Source organism: Colius striatus, chromosome 2, assembly GCF_028858725.1.
Source record: "Colius striatus isolate bColStr4 chromosome 2, bColStr4.1.hap1, whole genome shotgun sequence".
NCBI classification, from domain to species: domain Eukaryota; kingdom Metazoa; phylum Chordata; class Aves; order Coliiformes; family Coliidae; genus Colius; species Colius striatus.
Window position 1 is genome coordinate 78018148 of NC_084760.1, and position 18711 is coordinate 78036858.

The 18711-nt window shown below is 53.9% G+C and overlaps 1 protein-coding gene across 7 annotated transcripts in view; it reads left to right on the top strand.

Moving 5' to 3' along the window:
• The window catches only part of VEGFA (vascular endothelial growth factor A), a 23281-nt gene continuing 4570 nt past the window's right edge, over positions 1-18711 (top strand). Inside the window, exons 1-8 of one of the 7 annotated variants that reach the window (XM_061991226.1) lie at positions 1-693; positions 6522-6573; positions 11693-11889; positions 13712-13788; positions 14208-14240; positions 14405-14551; positions 16918-16989; positions 18146-18277. In XM_061991226.1, the coding sequence (XP_061847210.1) occupies positions 628-693; positions 6522-6573; positions 11693-11889; positions 13712-13788; positions 14208-14240; positions 14405-14551; positions 16918-16989; positions 18146-18277 (776 nt within the window). In that variant the 5' untranslated portion in view covers positions 1-627. The other 6 variants (XM_061991227.1, XM_061991228.1, XM_061991232.1 and 3 more) reach the window with 6 other exon arrangements.

An 18711-nucleotide genomic window follows, 5' to 3' on the forward strand; every position in this document is an offset into this window, starting at 1 on the left:
GACAGAGAGAGGGAGAAAGAGAGAGGGCAGGAGGGAACCGCTGTGTTCGTCCCCTCCGCCGCCACCACCACCACCACCCCGACTTGTGGAGAGGGGTCGGGCCGAGCGGCGGCATCAGCCCCTTCCCCTCCGGGGAGACGACCCCCATCTCCGGGAGCCACCGGAGGCAGACTCCGCGAAAAGGGAGCGGAGGAAAAGAAATGCATTGAAACTTTCCGCCCAAACTTTGGCGTGAGTGCGCGAAACCGAGCGAGCGCGGCGCGGGTGCCTGCCTGCCCCGGCGCGGGGAGAAGCGGCCGCGGACGGGCCGCCGCTGTGGAGCTCGGACTGCCCGGCAGCGGGGGCCGGGCGGCGGCGGGGCGGCCGCGGAGCCTGCGCTCGGCCCGGCGGAGCGCCCACCGAAAGAGGCAGCTGGGGCCGGCGGAGAGCCGGGCTTATGGAGGGGTGAAATCAGAGACCCCGAAGAGCAACCTCCCTTCCTTCGGAGTCCCTCGCAGCGCCCAGCCGGCGGCACCCCAGGAGGCGGCGGCGGGCACGGAGGAGGCGCGGGCGAGAGCGCGGCGGGGCAGCGGGGCGGAGGCGAGGCGGAGCGCGGCGGGCCCTGCTCCGCGGCGTGGGCCGGCAACCATGAACTTTCTGCTCACTTGGATCCACGGGGGGCTGGCGGCCCTGCTCTATCTGCAGAGCGCGGAGGTAAGCGCCGGGGACGGGGCGGCGGCGGCGGCGGGACGGGGGCTTTGTGCCCCGCATAGAGGGTGAGGGGAGGCGGTGGAAAAAGAGACTTCCCGTCTTCCCCCTCCCCCCCCCTTTTTTTTTTTTTTTATCCTCGCCCCCTCCCATCCTTCTCGCCTCCCACCTGCTCGGTGCGATGCCGCCGCGCTGCTGGCACCGGGTCCGGGTGGGTGCCTGCAGCGCACACACGTGTGTGTGCGTGCGTGCAGTGCTGCAGCGCGGGGGGGGCGGGTAGGGAGGAATAGGTTGGGGGGTGGGCACAGCGTTTCGCGGGGCCCCAGAGCCGTGCGGAGCGTCCGCGCACATGTGCGCACATCGAGCACCCCGGGCGCGGGGCTGGCGGGGCCGTGGGGTCCCGGTGGGGCCGGGCGCGGGGCGCTGCGCGGCGTGGGGCAGGCAGGCAGCGCGCTGGCTTCTTGCATCAGCCTCGCCTGCCGTCCCCGGGTCTCCTGACATTGCAAAAGGGTGTTTCGGCGGTATTTGCCTTGGGTCCCAGCTCGGGTTCGCACCGCCGAGTGGAGTTCAAAATACCTTAGCTGGAAAAACAAATAGAGATCAAAGAGGACAAAATGGATCCTGAATTTCTTCCAGGATGAAAAAAAAAAAAAATTAATCCAAATACATATCTCCTGCACCGAGATTACAAAACTGTGCATTTTTCTCTTCTCTCACTCTTCAGTCACTTTTACTTTTGCTTCATTGTCATTCCCGGGGGATTAGAAACCAACTTGTCCTCCTTTTCTTCTTTTCTTTAAAAAAAAAAAAAAGAAGAAAGAAAGAAAGCTTTCTGTGCAAACCCATCCTATAAATCTGTTTTCTGAAGAGTCAAGAGGGCTGTGTTGCCAAGAGATATTAAGGGGTTTAGACGGAGTGCCCACGTGAAAGTGGCTGTTCACTAGGCGGGCAGGGATTAGGTTTTAAAGGCTATCACAGGTTAGCTCTCTCCTGCCATTTCTTCTCGTCACTTGGAGACAACGTGGGCCAGATCATCTCCCACAATCCTGAAAATAAATGTCGCTTGCAAACTAATCAGTTATTCACATTGTTTGTTCAGCACTGATGCTGGAAGGTAACTCCCCAATTAGGAGCCATTTCAGCTGTAACTGAAGTCATGTAGCACTGCATGCTTTGTTTCTAGCCTGTTGTATCTCTACTTTCGCCAGTGACAGCCACACATTAGGCTGTGCCTGATGGGATCCCAGGCGCAGAGTGTAGCACGGAGCAGCTCTGTGCTGCCTGCCAGATTTGGCTCCTGGGACAATTCTTTCCGCTCTCCAAGACTTTTTCCACCTTCACCTAAATCGAGGGCTTCTTTGCCTCCCAGCTCCTTGGTAAACTTGTACAGTAGTGTCAGTACCCTGGCTATAGGTTAGACAACTCTGTGTTGGTGTCTAGTGATAATACCCTTTAACCCTCCCCTTGCTCTTTCTCCCCTCCCCTTCCTCTTCCCCAGAGGAGGAAACAGCGGATCAGGTAAAGTCCAGGTCCGTCTGTCCTCGGGAGTCGGGTAAAAGCCTCTTACTGCCATTTCACCTAGGCAGGAGGATGGTGCTGATGAAAAAAGAGAATAACGGTGGGAGGAAAAAGTAGGGGGGAATTCCAGGGTTGCCGGTAGGGTTAGGGGAGAAAGTTGTAGGCATAGATACAGGAGAGATGGCAAGATGTTGAGATAGCTGGGTGATGCAGGCCATATAAGTGCTCTGGCAGATCGACAGTGAGGTCTGCCCTTCGGTTCTGTCCTTATTTGTCCGTTGGTCACCCGGGCACCACGGTGATGAGAACGTTAGAAATACCAACAGATCTCACGTAGGCAGCTTGACGATGACTCTGGGCATGGCAGAAGGCATGACTCTTCACGCTGGGACTAGGGTTTTGTGCTTTGATGATAATATTTATCTGTACTGTTAATCTGGCTGTCATGCTGAATAAAACCTATCTAGCTAGCCAGGCGCGGTGGAAAGCATTAAATAAAAGCCCTGGCAGAGGCTGAGTTGAGAAAGCAGGGTCCAGAGTGTGTCGAGCAACTTTGCTGAAGGCAGAAGAGGATGGAGGCAGGAATCACAGTACTCCAGGTGGAGGTGGCAGGGAGATTGATGCCTTACTGGGGAGGTTGTTATGGACACTGCTGCAGCAAGGCTGGGATGGTAGGATGGACAGGACTGGGCAGCACTGATGCCACAGGTGTCTGCTTCCACTGGTGGTGACAGCCCTTCTGTGCCGGAGTGGGAGAAGGAGGTGGGTTTGCAGTGCCACCCTCCTGGCCGTTTGCCTTCACTGAGCTGTGGCACAGAGTCCTCTCGCCCCATAGGGTCAGAGAGGTTGTGTTGCTGTCCCCTTCCAGTCCCCTCCTTTCACAGAGGACGCAGGATAGTTGGTTGTTCCCCATCTTCCTTTGTCTGTGGATCTTCGTGGCAGCCTGGTCGCAAGTCACCCCTGATGAGGGTCTGGGAACTCTTCCCTGAACTGCAGAGGGACCTGGATACACCATCTGTATGGCCATAGGGAACAGGCAGCAATCAGACACCAAGGGAGGGAAAGTGAGCCTGTGACTAGACTGCTAATTCTTGCACACCCACCACGCTCCCTGCCTTCGATGTGCCTCTGCGCCAGGCCACGATGGGGAGCCACCAGAACCTGCTTCACCAGCCCATTGGCAGCGGGGATGCAGCAGGTCACCTTCCCGAGAGCCACTCCAGGCCTGTGGTCTGAGGACAGGCTGGGAAAGGGGAGTGTTCCTTGGGGAGCAAGGGAGGGGGAAGCCCGTGCTGACATCTCAGAGGAGCTTGCTGATTCCTGACCAACCTCAAATCCGCTCTCCCGTCCGTCTTGCCCCGTGTCAGAGGTGCCTGGGCTGTGCTGGCAGCTTATGGGATTACTGACCCCTGCCTGCATGTACAATGGAGAAGGAGTGCAGAGAGTGCCCCCCAGCCCCCCCCCCCCTAAGTAGAAACCGCTGAGAAGAATTTCTAGCGCCTAAGACGAAAAGTGCCTTAACTCCTGTCCCAGAGTCCCTCTCAAAGTGGATGGATTGTTTGTTCCAGTCCTAAACAGTTACAAAGCTCTTTTAATGAGGCTGCACAGATTAGGGGGAGGGGAAGGGAGAGAAAGAGTGCTGCTGCTGGTGGTGAGGGGGGTGATGGTTAGAGAGAGAAATTACTTGATTAACCTTTTCCCTTCAGAGAATAACTTGCTTCGGACAGGGACTGGGACAGGGAAGGTGCAGCCATACGGATGGTGTGAAGTGGGTTTATTTGCTAGGGGGAGGGGAAGTTGTTGTTCCACTGTGGGACATGCATTTTCTGAGACCTGCAAAGGAGCTTCCCCTTGGTCAGCCCCATTCCCATGGTCATTTATCCCTCTCTCAAGCCCAGGGGTTGCTTCCACACCTCTGTGAAATGTTGAAAATCTATTGGAAGGAAATTTGTGTTACAGCGCTGTTGGGTAATGCCAAAAGCCAGCAGAGGAGAGTGTGACCTTCAGGCTTCCACCAAAGGGCACACCAGGCCTGGTTCCCCATTGCTCTGTCTGTTTCTTGGTATAGTGAGCAGGGAGTGTGTTACTGATAGTTCTGGGAAACTTCTCAGGTTTCTGCTGAGAGGTCTCTTGGGAGCAGATGCAGACTTTGTACTGCTCTCTTTTCCCGTCCGCGGCTGGGTTTGCAACCCGGGTCTAGGTGAGTGCTAGGAGAGAGTTCTGGATTAACTGCTGCAGTATGTGGGGGCAGGATGAGGTGCTAGCCAGGCGCAGGTGAGCAATCAGGATGTGTGGCTTGCTGCTGCTTCCCATCGCCACAGTGTGCTTGTATGTGAAGAGCAGCCTCACATAGAGAGTGGGTAGAATGACCCTCAAGGTATCTCTGAGCTGATTTTGCCCAGACCATCATGGTCATCCTGCGCGTGAATGAAAAATCCCTCTGCAAAAGCTCTTCGGGGAGTTGTGACTCGGATAAACTGACATGACTCGTGATCCTCTTCCTGTGCTACGACACAGATTGAGGTTTTTCTGCCCTTGATGTGGTTTTCTTTTGACCCATAGATTGTCAGGCGCTGAGTGGCTTTGGAAGGCCGCTGCAACCTCCGCTGCCTCCATTTTGTTCAGTTGCAGTGACCTTCACACTTCAGGAATGAAACTGTTTCTAGGAACCTGCTTTTAAAACTGTTGCCACAGCACTGAGGTTGGCCACACAGCACTCTGCTCCCCAGAGAAGAAGTAGATCCACACGTGGGGCATCTCAGCCCTGGGCTGCTGAGTTATGCCCAGGTACAGAGACACTTTGGTTGAAACAAGAAGCAAGAAAGCTCGGTCAGGGAGACCTTAGACAAAGGGAACTGTGCAGAGACACAAAGGAACGGCTGGGAGAGGGGCTTCTAGGGCTTCGCCATCCCTCTTGCCCCCTTCTTTTAAAAGCTGGACACTTTGAGCTGTTGGGGTGGTGGTGCTGCCTTCAGCACTGGGCTGCCTAGAAGACCATTGACAATAGATTCTAGTTCTGAGCTTGGACTGGACTTTGCCTGCTCAGTTTAGTTCTGTCTCCAGGTATGGGCTCAGAGGGACTTTTTTCTAAGCCTAAATGCAGCGTATCACAGATGAAGCAGGATTTTTGTATGTATCACCATACTCTTTTGGGGCCTCTGTCAAAAGGCAGCAGGTTCTGGGGCGGATGGCATCACACAGGTGGTAACGTAGCTGTGAGAAGTGAAGAAAGCTGGGCATTTTTTGCTTTTGGTTCAGAACAGAACAGCAGGGGGAAATCTGACTTGGCTGGAAAGTTACGTCAGAGCTAAAACCCTCACGCAGAGCAGGAAGAGTGGAGTTTTTGTTTCACCTGGAATTAAAAAAATACTTCCTTTGTAAAGCATGAAGTGTAATGCTTCTCCATCCTGGTCAGGGAGTGAGTTACCTGTCACAACTCCTGCCCGTGTCAGCGGTTTGGAAATGCCCCTTGTCCCAAAAAGGCAGCGGGAGCAAACACAGAGCTCGGGGCCTTTTTGGTTTTTGTCCAGGGAAAGTGGCCAGAAGCCATGCAGGGGCTGGGGACTGGGACCCTTGGTGAGGGTGCACATTGCCCTCCCCTGCAGAGGAGAGGAGGGAAACCCAGGCAGTTTGGTGGTGTTGGTTGGCGAAGCGGTGCTGTCACAGTTAATCGCGCTGACACCCGGCCAGATACCAACACCTCGGTGGGCACCACTGGCTTGTCGATAGGCATTCGTGACATTGAGAGGGGAGTGGTGCCCTCTTGGGCTTGGCCGCCCTGCTCCCCACGCTGCCCTCCCGGGGCTGGATTTACCTTTACAGGGAGTGGGAAATGGAGGCCCCGGGGGGAAAAGAGCAGTGCCCAAAGGTAATGTCAGAGGCAGAGGGTCACCTCGGTTATTTTTCTTCTCTGCCCTCGGCCCAGGTTTTCTCTCGTTTGTTTTTTTTTTTTTTTCTTTTTAATGTAGCCACCGAAAGCTCCTCCCGAGGGACACGTTTCTCCCTTCGGGGCCTCTCTGGGGCCCGCCGCGCCAGAGGCTCGGCCGCCTCTCTCCTTCTTGCCCCTTCTTTCGGCCCGGGCCCGTCCCGCCCGCGCCGCCCGTACCCCTCTCGGCTCCCCGGGGGTCGGCGGCGGGGAACAAAAGGTCCCTCTGTGCCCGCCCAGGCGGCTGGAAGGGAGCGGCTCCACCTCGGGAGGGGGATCACCCCTCCGCCCCCTGCTCGGCGGGGCGCCGGCGGCGGGCCCGGGAACCCTCCCGCGCCCCGGGACGGCGTAACGGCTCCGCGTTGTGACCGATTTTCTGTTATCTTTGCAGTTGTCGAAGGCTGCTCCTGCCCTGGGGGATGGGGAGCGGAAACCCAATGAAGGTAAGCACTGGGCGGCTTCCCGGCGGGACGGGGTTGCCGGGGGCTCGGGGGAAGGAGGCCTGGGCCCCGGGAGCCGCCGGTGGCCGACATCGCCACCTCCCGGGGGCTGCGGGCGGGAGCGGGGGGCTGCCGGCGGGACCCGCCGCCGCCATCAACCCTTCCGCGGCGGCCGTGCCGCCCCCCTGCCCCACCCCGCGCCCCCCGCCGCCGGCCCGAGGCCGCCTTGGGGCCAGGCCGCGCTGGGGCCGGGGCGGCCGTGCGGCCGGGGCGTGCGGCAGGGCCGGCCCAGCCCGCCGCTGGTATCCACAACTCTGAGGAAAACTGCGTGCGTGCTCTTGTGCACATACACACACGCTTATATATATATATATATATATATATATGCGTGCACACAAAGAGCTGAGTAGAGGCGAACAGTTTGCTAGGGATTCGCCACAGTACCGTAGGAAGGGATTTGTCATCTTTGCCACCCGCCTCTTCCCCGGCAACGCTGGCAGTGCCTGGCTTGGTGATGGCAATTGATCCCCGAACAAAGGCTGAAGCAGCACCCCAGGTCTCATTCTTTCCTCCCTGGGAAAAGGGAGGAAAACCCCAGGATGAGCTTCTAAAGTCCTAGCAGTCACAGAAACCCGCCCAGTCAGGATGTTGTGAAGCACAGGCTTCAAGCCAGGCTTGAAAAATACACCCTTTTATTCTGGTTTGAGATAGCAGATTCAGGGGACAGCAGCGTGATCTAATAGATTCAACTTAATTTGTGGCTGCTGGTCCACTGTGGACAGGACCATTGCTTGGTGAGGAAACAGGGTGGTGCCTCTGGAGCAGTTGCGACTTTCTGTCTCTCTGGCTGCCCAAAGGCCAGGATGCAGCAATGTCCTCTGCCTCGCTGGTTTGTGCAAGGAAAGATAGAGTAGAAGAGCAGTCAGTCCCCTGGTTACTCAGAGATGCCTCCTGCAAGTGCCCTGTCTGGTAGAGCTCTGTGTGTGGCAGGAGGTAGGCTCTCTGTCCACTGTCCTCAGTTCAGACGCGGGGTATAAGGGCTGTGGAGCGTTCAGGCTGAGGTGATCATCAGCTGCTTCAAGATCATTGTGACCGTGTTTTGCCCTGTACCTTCATAGCAGAGCTGCGCACAGTTTGTATGGCAGGGTCTGGCGAAGGTCTGGCAGGGTCCGTGTGGGTTGTGACCCGTGGCGTTATTCCAGCCGGAGGTCAGCAGAGGGCTCTGTCACTGTGGGCCAACACTGGCCTTTTTACTTTTTCTTTTTTTTTGTCGCACTGGATTTCAATTTCTGTAACTTTCTGTGTGTGATGGGCTGCATGTGCGTTGCCAGAGGTTTGTGTCAGGCTTTGTTTGGGATAGGTGTCCATTTTGCATGGGCAAAAGGTTCCGATTTGCTGGTGGGCTGCTGCCTGTTGTGCTTGACCCTGGCTCCTGCTGAAGTCAACAGAAGAAGGTTCAGTGACTCCAAAGGGATCAAGATGGAGCCCACTGTGAGGCTTATTATGGTAACCAGTCCTCTGCTGGTGGTAGAAAAGAGCTGGTGTGCTCATCTAGTGCCATTTGTTGTGTCTAGCTACCTTCCTGGGTAGGGGAAGAATCAAACAGCGGTTAATTCTTTGTCACAAGAAGGCTGATGGGATCACAGGAGAAGCTGGTCTGGCAATGTGAGCAGTGAGATTTTGGTGCTATTGCCTTAGTGCTATTTCTGGTTCTGGGAGGCAGATACATCTGTGAGCTAGAAATCAGGACTCTTGGCATTACCTTCCTGTCTCTCCTTCCGTCCTGCTGTATGACCTTGGAGGTCCTCTCTCTGTACCTCAGTTTCTCTTCTGTGAAGTGGAGACAATGATGTGCCTCTATTCCACAAGGGCAGTTCTGTAGTTTCTTCTGCTGAAACTCTCGGGGTCTTTGGGGTTGAGCTGAAGTGTGATTTTGGGTCTTTGGCCATTTTGTGCTTGCTCTGAGCTGTTGAACAGTGACAGGTTTTTATTTGGGGTGCACTTAACTCTGGTTGGAGGCTGTAATTTTAGCTTCAGCCCCTACCCTTTTGTGCTCAAGAGAGCCTTCCACATGTTCTGTGACATGGGAAGTTGTAGAGGAGTCAGACAAACACTCTTTGTTTGTTCCACGAGAAAAGATTTTCTGGTATAAATAAAGGAAACCACCAGCACTTGTGGCTGCACTTTTATTTTTGAAAGAACAGTGTGTCTGTATTGCTGCTAAACCATTGACAGAGAGAGACGCAAAATGACCATAGACTTGCTCCTTTTCTAGTTTAGCATGTTCCCACTCAACTGCTCCAAATTTGGGCTTAAGCCTGCCTGCTGTGGCTAATTCTGCCCTGAAGAGTTAATGTGGGACCTGACTGGGTTTTAACCTTGCTTCCCTCTCCATTCACAAAGAAGAACCTCTGACTCAAATCTGGAGGTGTTTTGCAGGGTAGGGGTGTGGGTTAAATGCGGGATTAACTTTTAACGTGGGCCGAAGCCCAAATTGCAGGAAAGGAGCAGGCCAAGTGGTGTTAGTCCTTCACTGACCTTCCTATGCTTCCCTGTAAAAGACAGACCTTCTTCTGACCCTGACACAGCCAATGGAAAGGAAGCACAGACTGAATCAGCCCAGCAAAGTGTGGAATATGACTCCTGGTCCATGGGAGTCAGTGTGGGTATGGTGGCAGGGGCAGGGCTTTGCTGTGAGGATGACTGTACCTCAGTCATGCGCTCGGGTCTGGGTGCTAACTCTGCACATGAACTCTGGAGCCTTGCACAGTCTCTGTCTGAGCACTCCGTGTCCGGCAAAATCCAGGCAATGCGTCTTTCGTGGCAGTCCTTTCGTGGACTTGCAGCTGGAGAAAAATTCCCTGTTTCCTATTCAGAGGCTGATTCAGACTTTGGAAAAAGTCTTTGTGTTAAAAGCAAAAATATGCCAGATTTTTTTATGGTAAAGATTTGATCCCATCAAAACTCCTGTATCTCAAAGTATAGTCATCAGGGTGCAGCTGTCGAAGTAAAGTCTCGGCAAAGGAAGTTGAATGTGCTGTTTCGTGGCCAATTGTTAGTCCGGATTCTCTGGTGTTGTCCAGCTGCTTGCATGGTGTGAACCTCTAGGAAGCCTGGCAGATGGTGAATCAGTTTCACTTCAGTTCCCTACTCTCTTTCGGTTTCTGCCTCCTTTATGCCCCAGACTACTGCGGTGAGCAGCCTTTGATCTGCACAGATAACTGCCGCTTTCCCTCCCTCTTTTCTTCCCTCCCTCCCTCCCTCCCTCCCCTTGACATAGGTCTGTAACCATTTTTATCCAGAGCTGTACCTTTACTGCCAAAGTTCCCAGATCCTTTCTGCTGGCATGGCATGAATAATCAACAGTGCAGTTTGGCGACTGTCATGGTGCCTGCAGAATTTCCCACATATTAAACTGTTCAATTTCTTGGAACACGGGTGGTGGCGAAGGTCACTCTGAAGGGGAATGAGAGGAAGGAGGTAGCTGCAGACAGGAGGCACACTGCAGTTCAGGAAGGAGGGAAGAAGAAGGGAAGGGACAAGGAACAGAAACATGCTGTCTTCTAGATGAGGAGTACCAACAAGCAGTCCATGCCTGCCAGGCTACATTTCCCTTTCACAAGCCACTTTATCTTTTAATAGCTGCTCACACTGACACTTCAGACTCCCTAGATGGAAGCTCCTCCCCTCTTGTACCCGCTCTCAGCACTGTGGCACTGTCAGCTCTGCTTGACCTAGAATTAACTTTCAACAATTAACTGAAGGCTGTGAGCTCCAAGCCCTGCAGCTTTTGCATTTTTGTGGCAAAGTAACCTTTATGCCAGTTTGTCACAAGTTCAGGGCACTTCAGAAACGCTTACTGGAGACCATTTATTTTCCATGATGCAAGCAGTTTGCTCTTATCATTCTGAGTTATCAGCCCTGGTGCTGTAGGACTCTGCATGCTGTACAGGTGTATGGTTATAGTGCATAACAGTGTGGGGCAGGTACTGTCTCTTTGTGCGTGCTCTTATCCTCTACTCTGTTTGAGGCATCCTCCTTTGCCTGTATGCTGGTAGAGCTGTGAGGCCTGGAGGGCTCCAGGTACTCACCATTTGCAGAACTGCACTGGCATCTGGGTTTTGTGCTTGTGCACTTATCTATCCCATCTCTCATCTCTTTAAATCTCTCCAACCCTTGACCAAGTAGCAAAACGAAGCTTTGGCAAGAGACTGGGAAACATTGAGAAACGCTTGTGAAATCAGTGCAGATCGCAAGCAGTCAGTGTTTGCTCCATTCGTGGGGAAGGCAGGCGATAATAGCAGATCCACCCTGTTCCCCCTCCCACACTGCCTCATTCTGGTTTCATAGCCAAGTATGTGGTCTTGTTAATCCTGGGGGTGCTGTGGGTTTGCTCTGAATCTTTCATTGGGTGCCTTGGTCTGGGAAAGTGGTCAATGTGGAGGCACAGAGGCTGTGGCTTGTAGCAGGTGCTGTCGTGGTTCTGAGGTGGCCTTTTACGGTGGATGTTCTGCATGGGCAAATGAGGGAGCTGACAGCAAGAATGAAGATATGTAAATACATGGTTCAGAACCCCCTGCTTGTTCTGGGAAGTGTCTTTGTGCTGAGGTCTGTAGAAAGGATGCTTCTGGCTTAATCCCTTGCCTTCTGAAACCCACTGGGGCATCCAGTGTCTGTTTCGAAAGGGGGTAAAAGGCAAACCGGGGAAGAGCCTTGATTCAGAGCGCAGATCACCTGCAGCAGCCTCAGGTGCTTTTTGGTGAAGCCAGTATGCTTTGTGGCTGCACATCTGAGAGTATGTGTGATAGCAGGGAAAGGGTTTGTGGAGGAGGCACCTGTGGACTGCATCTTGGTGCCAGGGAGGCAAACAGTGAGGCTGTCTTGTCAATCTTGCCTCTGCCCTGAAGCAGCAGGGAAAAGAGATTGTCTCTCTCTCTCTCACCTGATTTGTGTGTGCATTGTGTGTGTGTATAAGGCAGAGACAAAAGACATAGGCCTGCAAGTGTTAGTGAAGAGCGTAGGGTAGATGTGTTGCAACCATCTGGCTTGTTTTAAGGGGAGAAGAACTAGGCATTCTTTAGCTAAGTTTGCACTAACTTCTTCACTCCATTCCTTCTTTTAGTTATCAAATTCCTGGAAGTCTACGAACGCAGCTTCTGCAGGACAATTGAAACCCTGGTGGACATTTTCCAGGAGTACCCCGATGAGGTGGAGTACATATTCAAGCCATCGTGTGTGCCTCTGATGAGATGTGCGGGTTGCTGCGGTGATGAGGGCCTAGAATGTGTCCCTGTGGATGTGTACAACGTAACGATGGAGGTGAGGGCCCAACTTGCAAGCTGGCATGCCTGGGTGGAAGGAAGCAAGTCAGCCATCATAGCCACATCAAGTCCCAGTTCCCAGCTAGTTCAGAGGAGGCGCAGCCTACCCCAGGGAACTTGAGACTGTCAGATCAAGAGAGTTCATCACTCTCCTGACTGTTGTGCCCAGCCTGACATCACACAGGGTTAAAAGATGAGCTGTCCACGTCTACTCAAGGCTAAGAGGAGAATCTCTTTTTTTTTTTTTTTGGCTCTGACCTTGCTAGTGTCCAAATACAATAGCTAGGAGCATGCAGAGGAGCATTTCTGCAAAGGAGCACTTCATGCTTACGGAATGCAAAGGAGCATTTCTGATGCTGTTATCTCTGGGACCCACAATAAGATACTCCTTGGGCCCTTTCTCCACGTTAACTCTTGAGACTGGTCCACACAGCTGTTGCTCTCAAGACGGCTGAGTAGTGAAAAAGGGGAAAGCCTGTCAGTACTCTCTCCTGGAGGGCATGTGAGGTCAGCCTTTACCAACAGAGCAGGGGATTTGGGTCATTAGCTACATTGGCACAGCAGGGGTGGAAAGGGGCTCTAAGAAACACTCTGCTTCAGTGCGGAGTGGAAAAGTCTTTCTGCCTCTGGGAGTCCTCCTCCTTTGTTTGGAGGCTGCCTAATTCACTCCATGGAAGACAGAGAGACATGACTGGCTGTGATGCAAAGGCTGGGCACATGGGGAAGATGCAGTCTCTGCTTTAGAGAGCTTTGTCAGTGCTCTTGTCTGCCACCTGGATCCCAGCTTATGTCTACAATAGTGCTGGTGCCCACTATCCTTAACCCTTAGCTCCCTTGCCTACTTTTGTCCCTCAGCCTCTTGAGTGGCCTCTATAAATATTGCCATCACTTTTGGATATGGATGAGAGACATGGACGACTATGTGGTTAACCAGCAAGCTCTTTTTGACTTGTAATTTGGGCTGTGTTTGAACTCTGGTGGACAACCTGTCTGTGCTCTTCTGTAGTTCCCCATACTGCTTTTCCACTCACAAGCTCTAGCCTGGGCCAGAGCATGCTGTGCACGGGTTAGCTAGGGATAGTTTTCTTCTCACCATTCCTTGCTGAGTTACAGGTTTTTGCCTGATGTGCCCACATGCCTGTAAAGGGTCAGAGGCACTTGAGCAGAGATCTGGTGCAAATGCTAGAGCCAGTGGTCCAGCCAGGTTTTGGGTTGAGAGACTTGATATACACGCATAGTTTCTTATATAACTTTCCTGGAGGCAGCTGGAGCTGAGGACTGGGCAACATCTGGCCCTGCAGGACTGTTTTGAGCACAAATCACCAGATGTGCTTTGTGTGCTGGGTCACTGAGAAAGTGGGAGGCCAGCTGGGAAGGAGCGGTGGCTTTAGGGGAAAGGAGTCAGCTATGGCATTTTTGGTTTGTGCCTTTGCGTTGGGCTGCAGCAGGGTTCTGCGTGAGAGCAGGCTGGAGGCTTCCATGCTGCCATCCTGGCACTGGCCAGGGATGGCTCCCTGAGAGCCTCCTGGTGGGGTTACTCCCTCTCCCATGCCTGGCTCCAGGGCAGGGACAGTTCACCAGTGCTGTCACCTTGCATGCCTGAGTGGACAGAGCTTTGGCATGAGTCTGGCATTGCCGCCTGCTCATGATCAAAGGCCTTCCCTGAGTGGGAGAATGAAGCCTCAAAGCTTGCTCAAGCTCTGCCATGCTCTTCCCAGGAGCACCTGGGGTGCAAATGCTTTGCCACACAGCAGGCTGATTTGGAGCTGTGAGTATAAGTAGTGAATGGGCAGTGACCCTCTCTGTTTCTTTCATTCCAGATCATGAGAATTAAACCCCATCAGAGTCAGCACATAGCGCACATGAGCTTCTTACAGCACAGTAAATGTGACTGCAGGTGAGAATGGACCAGCACCAATTCCTCTTGCAATAAACTTACTCTGAGCCTTTCCCTTTTTTCTGCCATTGGGTTGAGACTCTTGTCCAGAGGCTTCTGCAGTCTCCTCAGATGGTTTGTGGTGGGTTGACAGAGCCTGGGAAAAGAAATCCTTTGCTGGTGAGGCTCCTCCATCTCTAGATACTGCAGGTGGGCAATGCTGGCCTGCAACCTGGGGTCTTTCGGCACTTGCTGCCAGCGAGATGTGACAGGAGAACAAACACTTTGAGAAGGACCACTTAGCCTGTGCCATGAGCATCCTGCAGTGCCAGCTTCCCTGGCACGTCCTTCCCTGGGCTTGGCGGGAACTGGGAATAATGCTGGAAGCATATGTGGTAAGCTCCTTTCTAATGAGGCCTTTGTTCTCTGTTCCCCCACAGACCAAAGAAAGATGTCAAAAACAAACAAGAAAAGTAAGTGCCAAGCCTTTCCTCTTTTCTCTTTTGGTGGTCGGTTGGTGTTTCCTCTCCCCCATGGCCCCTTGCCCTTTTCTTTGGTTGGAGATACTTACTTTGAGAAGGTGTTTTTGGAATTGGCGTATGTTAGTGCACGGGGCGACACTCTGAATCCGTTCCAGGTGGGCACAGAAACCCAGATCTGACGGTCCTTCCATCATACCCCAGACCTGGAGCTTGCATGACCCACGGCCATGGCAGTCATTCCTAATGCTTTATCCCGAGTCAGGGAAGTCCCATCGTGTGTGTCCTACCAGAATGGATTCAAGGTGCAGCCCCCACTCTCTCTTCCCTCTTCCTGGGGTGTTTCTGGATACTGCAAATCGCTGCCTTTCTTTATGATTTTTTTTTTTCTCGCTGCTTGGGTGAGCACTTGCTGGCTTCTTTCACAGCAGCTTGGGTAGGAACTCTGCTGGCTACAGGGAGAGGTGACAACAGAGGCCTGGTGGAAGCAGGACTGATGCCATGCAGGATGTGGCGCTGGTGTTGGCAGGGTGGGGGCCCGGGAAGTGGATGTCCTAGCTGGGCCTTGGTGGAGGCTTTCATGAGAGGTTTTTTTCAGTCTGATTTTGGATTTGCTATGGTGACCTGAAGGATGTTAAGGCACAACCTTCCCTTTCCTTCCTCCCCAAAGTAAAAAGGTTGTGGAAAGTAGAGAAATAAGCTCTCGTCCTGCGGTAGTTGCAGGGACAATCACATGATGTGGAACAACGTGGAGAAGAAAGGGTGGCACCTCTCTGGGTGAGAGGGTCAGCGGGGCTGCGCATGCTGGGACAGCGACTCTGCTGTTTAGAGGTGCAGAGCTGGAGAGGAAGGAGGTGAATAATGGGAGATGAGGTTGAGACAGACACAGGGAGAGGAAGCAGGAGAGTGAGAGAACTTTCACCTCTCTCCTGGTGGTTGTGTATTTCTAGCTGCCTTCCAGCCTCTCCTTCTTCCTCCTGGAAGTCTGCTCCTGGCTGTGTCCAGCCAGTGCTCCTCTCTGTGCGAGGCCGTGGTGGGGACGGTCGGTCTGCATGGCTCTGTGGTTTGAAGGTGTGCGAGAGCTGGGTCTGTGTGAGCTCTGGTGAGGATGGGATGTGGATGAAGCCGCCAGCCCGGACTGTGTTGCATTCTCCTTCCTCTTCTAACAGTGCCTTGCCTGCTGTTTGCTGGTTCTGCACTCCCTGGGGAAAGACAGGAAGGGATGGGAGAGATTGGTGTGCTTTTATTTGTGCTGGATTGAAAGTTCTGTTATATTGGTGCCCCTCTCCTCCCTTCAGGTTGATTTTCCTCCCCTCACTGCCTCCCTGTGATTCCAGACCTGTAAGGTGGAGGCTGGGAGCAAGCTGATGGTCTGACACTTGTTCCAGTGAGACGACTCAAACAGGGCCTAAGAAACACCCATGGTGCTTCCCCTCCTGTCCCCTCGTGCCCCCTTAACCGCTCCCTCCCGAGGTGGGCTGCACCAGGGAACGAGGGAGCCTTTGCTTAACTCTCCCAGTACTGGGACTCACTTGCCTGATAAGCCCTGGTGCTTTGCCTAGGGCCTTCTCCCTGCATGTCTCTCCCTTGATCCTGTGCTAAATGGCTCAAGGAGCAGTGCAGGCTCTGGCCTCTCTCCCTCCCTGTGCACTCACTGGCCTGTAGGGATCCATGGTCAGTGTCCTGGCCTGCACGTCCTAGCCTCTGCTTGTCCCAGCTTCTGGCCAAGAGTCAGGAGCAACTGGTGATTTTTTTGGAATGGAGTCAGTGCCTTGGAGTTTGCTCCTCTGCCTACCAGATCCACGTGGAAGGTGAGGGAAGGGAGGGAGGGAGGAAAAGAAGGGAAGATCTGAAAGCTGCTTGCTGATTATCTCCTGGATGTCATAATTAGATCAGGCCTCCCACTTTCCTCTTTGGTGCCGAGGTTGGAGGCTGCCAGTGGGGATGTTATCAGACATCCAGTGAGGTCCCTTGGGGTCCTCCAAGCCACAGGCATGAGGTGGGATGGGTGAGCAGAGCCTTTGGGCTGGGTAGCCCTCTCCCACTGAGGAGCAATGCTATATAGACCAGGTCTCTCCCCTTGCCCATGGGGTGCTGAGGCCAGGCTCCCTTTGCTCCCATGCCAGTGCAGGATTACCACCAGCCCTGCAGCAGAGCTTTTGGAGCTTGGCTGCCCCCTCCTAGGCCAAATTCTGGGTAGTGCCTCTGGTCAGAGCAGTTTCTGTTTCCCCAGGGACAGCCCCTCTGCTCAGTTGCCTCTTGTCAGCGTGCACCCGGGGGCTTGTTGCCTGGAGCGGTTGCCTGCACTCACTTGCCATGCGTGGTGCTTTCACAAAGCTTTCTGTTCCTTCCTCCTCACCCCCTGTCCCTTTCCAGCTCCGGCTCTGCCGAGTCCCCGGCACTGGTTTGGCTGTGGGCAGGCTGGTTGTGGTGCTGACAGGAGTGCAGGAGGGCCAGTGAATGTGTGTATGAGGGGGAGATCTGCGCTTCGCTCTGGGACTTGCCCTCCGGTCCTGCCTCATGTGCTTCCCTCCTCCCAGCAAGGCACATGGCTGGTTTTTTTTTCCTCCTCTTCCTTGCGTTTTCTTCCGTTTTCTCTCTGTCTCTCCCTTTCTTTCTTTCTTTCTTTCTCTCTCTCTCTCTTTCTCTGTTTTTTTTGTTTTTCTTCCAGAAAATCAAAACGAGGAAAGGGGAAGGGTCAAAAGAGAAAGCGCAAGAAAGGCCGGTACAAACCACTCAGCTTGTACGTTTGTGTCCTCTGCTCGTAGACTCTCTTCCCTCCCTCTCCCCAAACCAATCCGCCTGCTTGCTTCTCACTCAAATCTCACCCTCCCCTCCCAGTCACTGGTGGGCTGCAGATCCTGCAGGGGCAGCGCTGGTGGCGGCACCGCTCTGGCACTCAGGGTGTCTCAGGGAAGGTGGCTTTGGCTTGCCTGGCTCTCTAATAACCACCAGCAACGTGTGTTTCCCTGAGGTGCAGGAGCATGGGTGGCTGGGTGAGCGTCCCGCGCCTTGTTTCCAGCGCGCCTTCCGGCTGCACCTCCAGCACCCGCTGCCCCCAGCTCATCCTGTGGCCTCGCTACTGCCAGGACTGGGGACAGGCAGGCTGGCAGCTGCCCTGCATGTGTGTGTGTGCGTGCGTGCGCCTGTGTGCCTGTGAGTCTGGTGGAGTCATAGGCTAAGAGGCGAGGTGGGATGGTGGGAAGCCAGAGAGGGGGTGCTGCGGAACTTGGCGGGGGGCTCACTCTCTTTTTTCTCTCCTTCTTTCTGCTGGATTTGGTGGCTTCTCTCTTGCTGTCTCTCTTGGTCTCTCTTGCTCTGCCTCTCTCACGGTGGTTCACAGAATTCTGCATTCTAAATTCACAACCCCTCCATAGGAGACTCCTAGGTGGCAAGGTGGGGATGGGGCTTACAGAAAGGAGGGCAGTGCCAGCAGCAGGGATGAGCAGGTGATACTGGAGCACATCTGCTTTCCAGGGGAGGAGAGAGAGACCCTGTGTATTTAACTCAGTGTAGCCACTGGCCTCTTTCTGCTCGAGTGGCCTGCTGCAGAGAAGTCCTTTCACTGAGATGTCACCGGCCAGTTGGGACCTCTCACCTTCCCATCCTTGCTTTCCCCTTCTTCCTCCCTCTGGCCTGTGCTGGCAGATCCAATGCAGCATTTGTGAATACTGTGCAGAGAGCCTGTTCTCTTTCTCTTTATGCTAAAGCGAGGGGATGCTGTCCTGGGGCTGCCGGGGTGCTGCTGGAACGTCCATCAGCCCGTGGCGCTCCAGCGGGCAGCATGAGGGCTGCGGGAGGGGGCAAGGGGATTGCTTTGATGTTTAGGGTGTTGCATGTGTTTTTTCTTTCTGCTGAAGCGCTGTAGCTTAGACATCTTTCCTTTTGCCTTTTTGCAGTCACTGTGAGCCTTGCTCAGAGAGGAGAAAGCACTTGTTTGTACAAGATCCCCAGACCTGTAAATGTTCCTGCAAATTCACAGACTCACGTTGCAAGTCGAGGCAGCTTGAGTTAAACGAGCGCACTTGCAGGTTTGTGTCCTGAAGGATGAAACACACAAAGAGAAAGAGAGAGAAAGAGAAAGAGGGGGGAGCTTGCTTCCTGCTGACTTCTGGCACCAGTGCTATATGATTACTTCTTTTCTCTGTCCTACATGGGCCAGAGGGCAGAGGGGCTGACTGATATGAGGACAGAGTTTCCCTGTGTTGAAGGGCTGCTGCGCATTTCGGATGTGCTGTCAGGACTTAGACGGGGATGTCTCCCAGAGACAGGGCATTTGTATCTAAGATGTCCTTTCCTGTAGGACAAGAAAACAGAGGTCATGTTGCTGAGGTTGTCAGGGGGAGGGTCTGTAGCCCTCTGCACACTACCTGTATCGAACTTTGAGCGTACTGCTGGACAAAAACAAACCTGTAGCTGACTAGGATTTGTCCACCCCCGTCTTCCCAGCCCAAAAGGTGGCTTG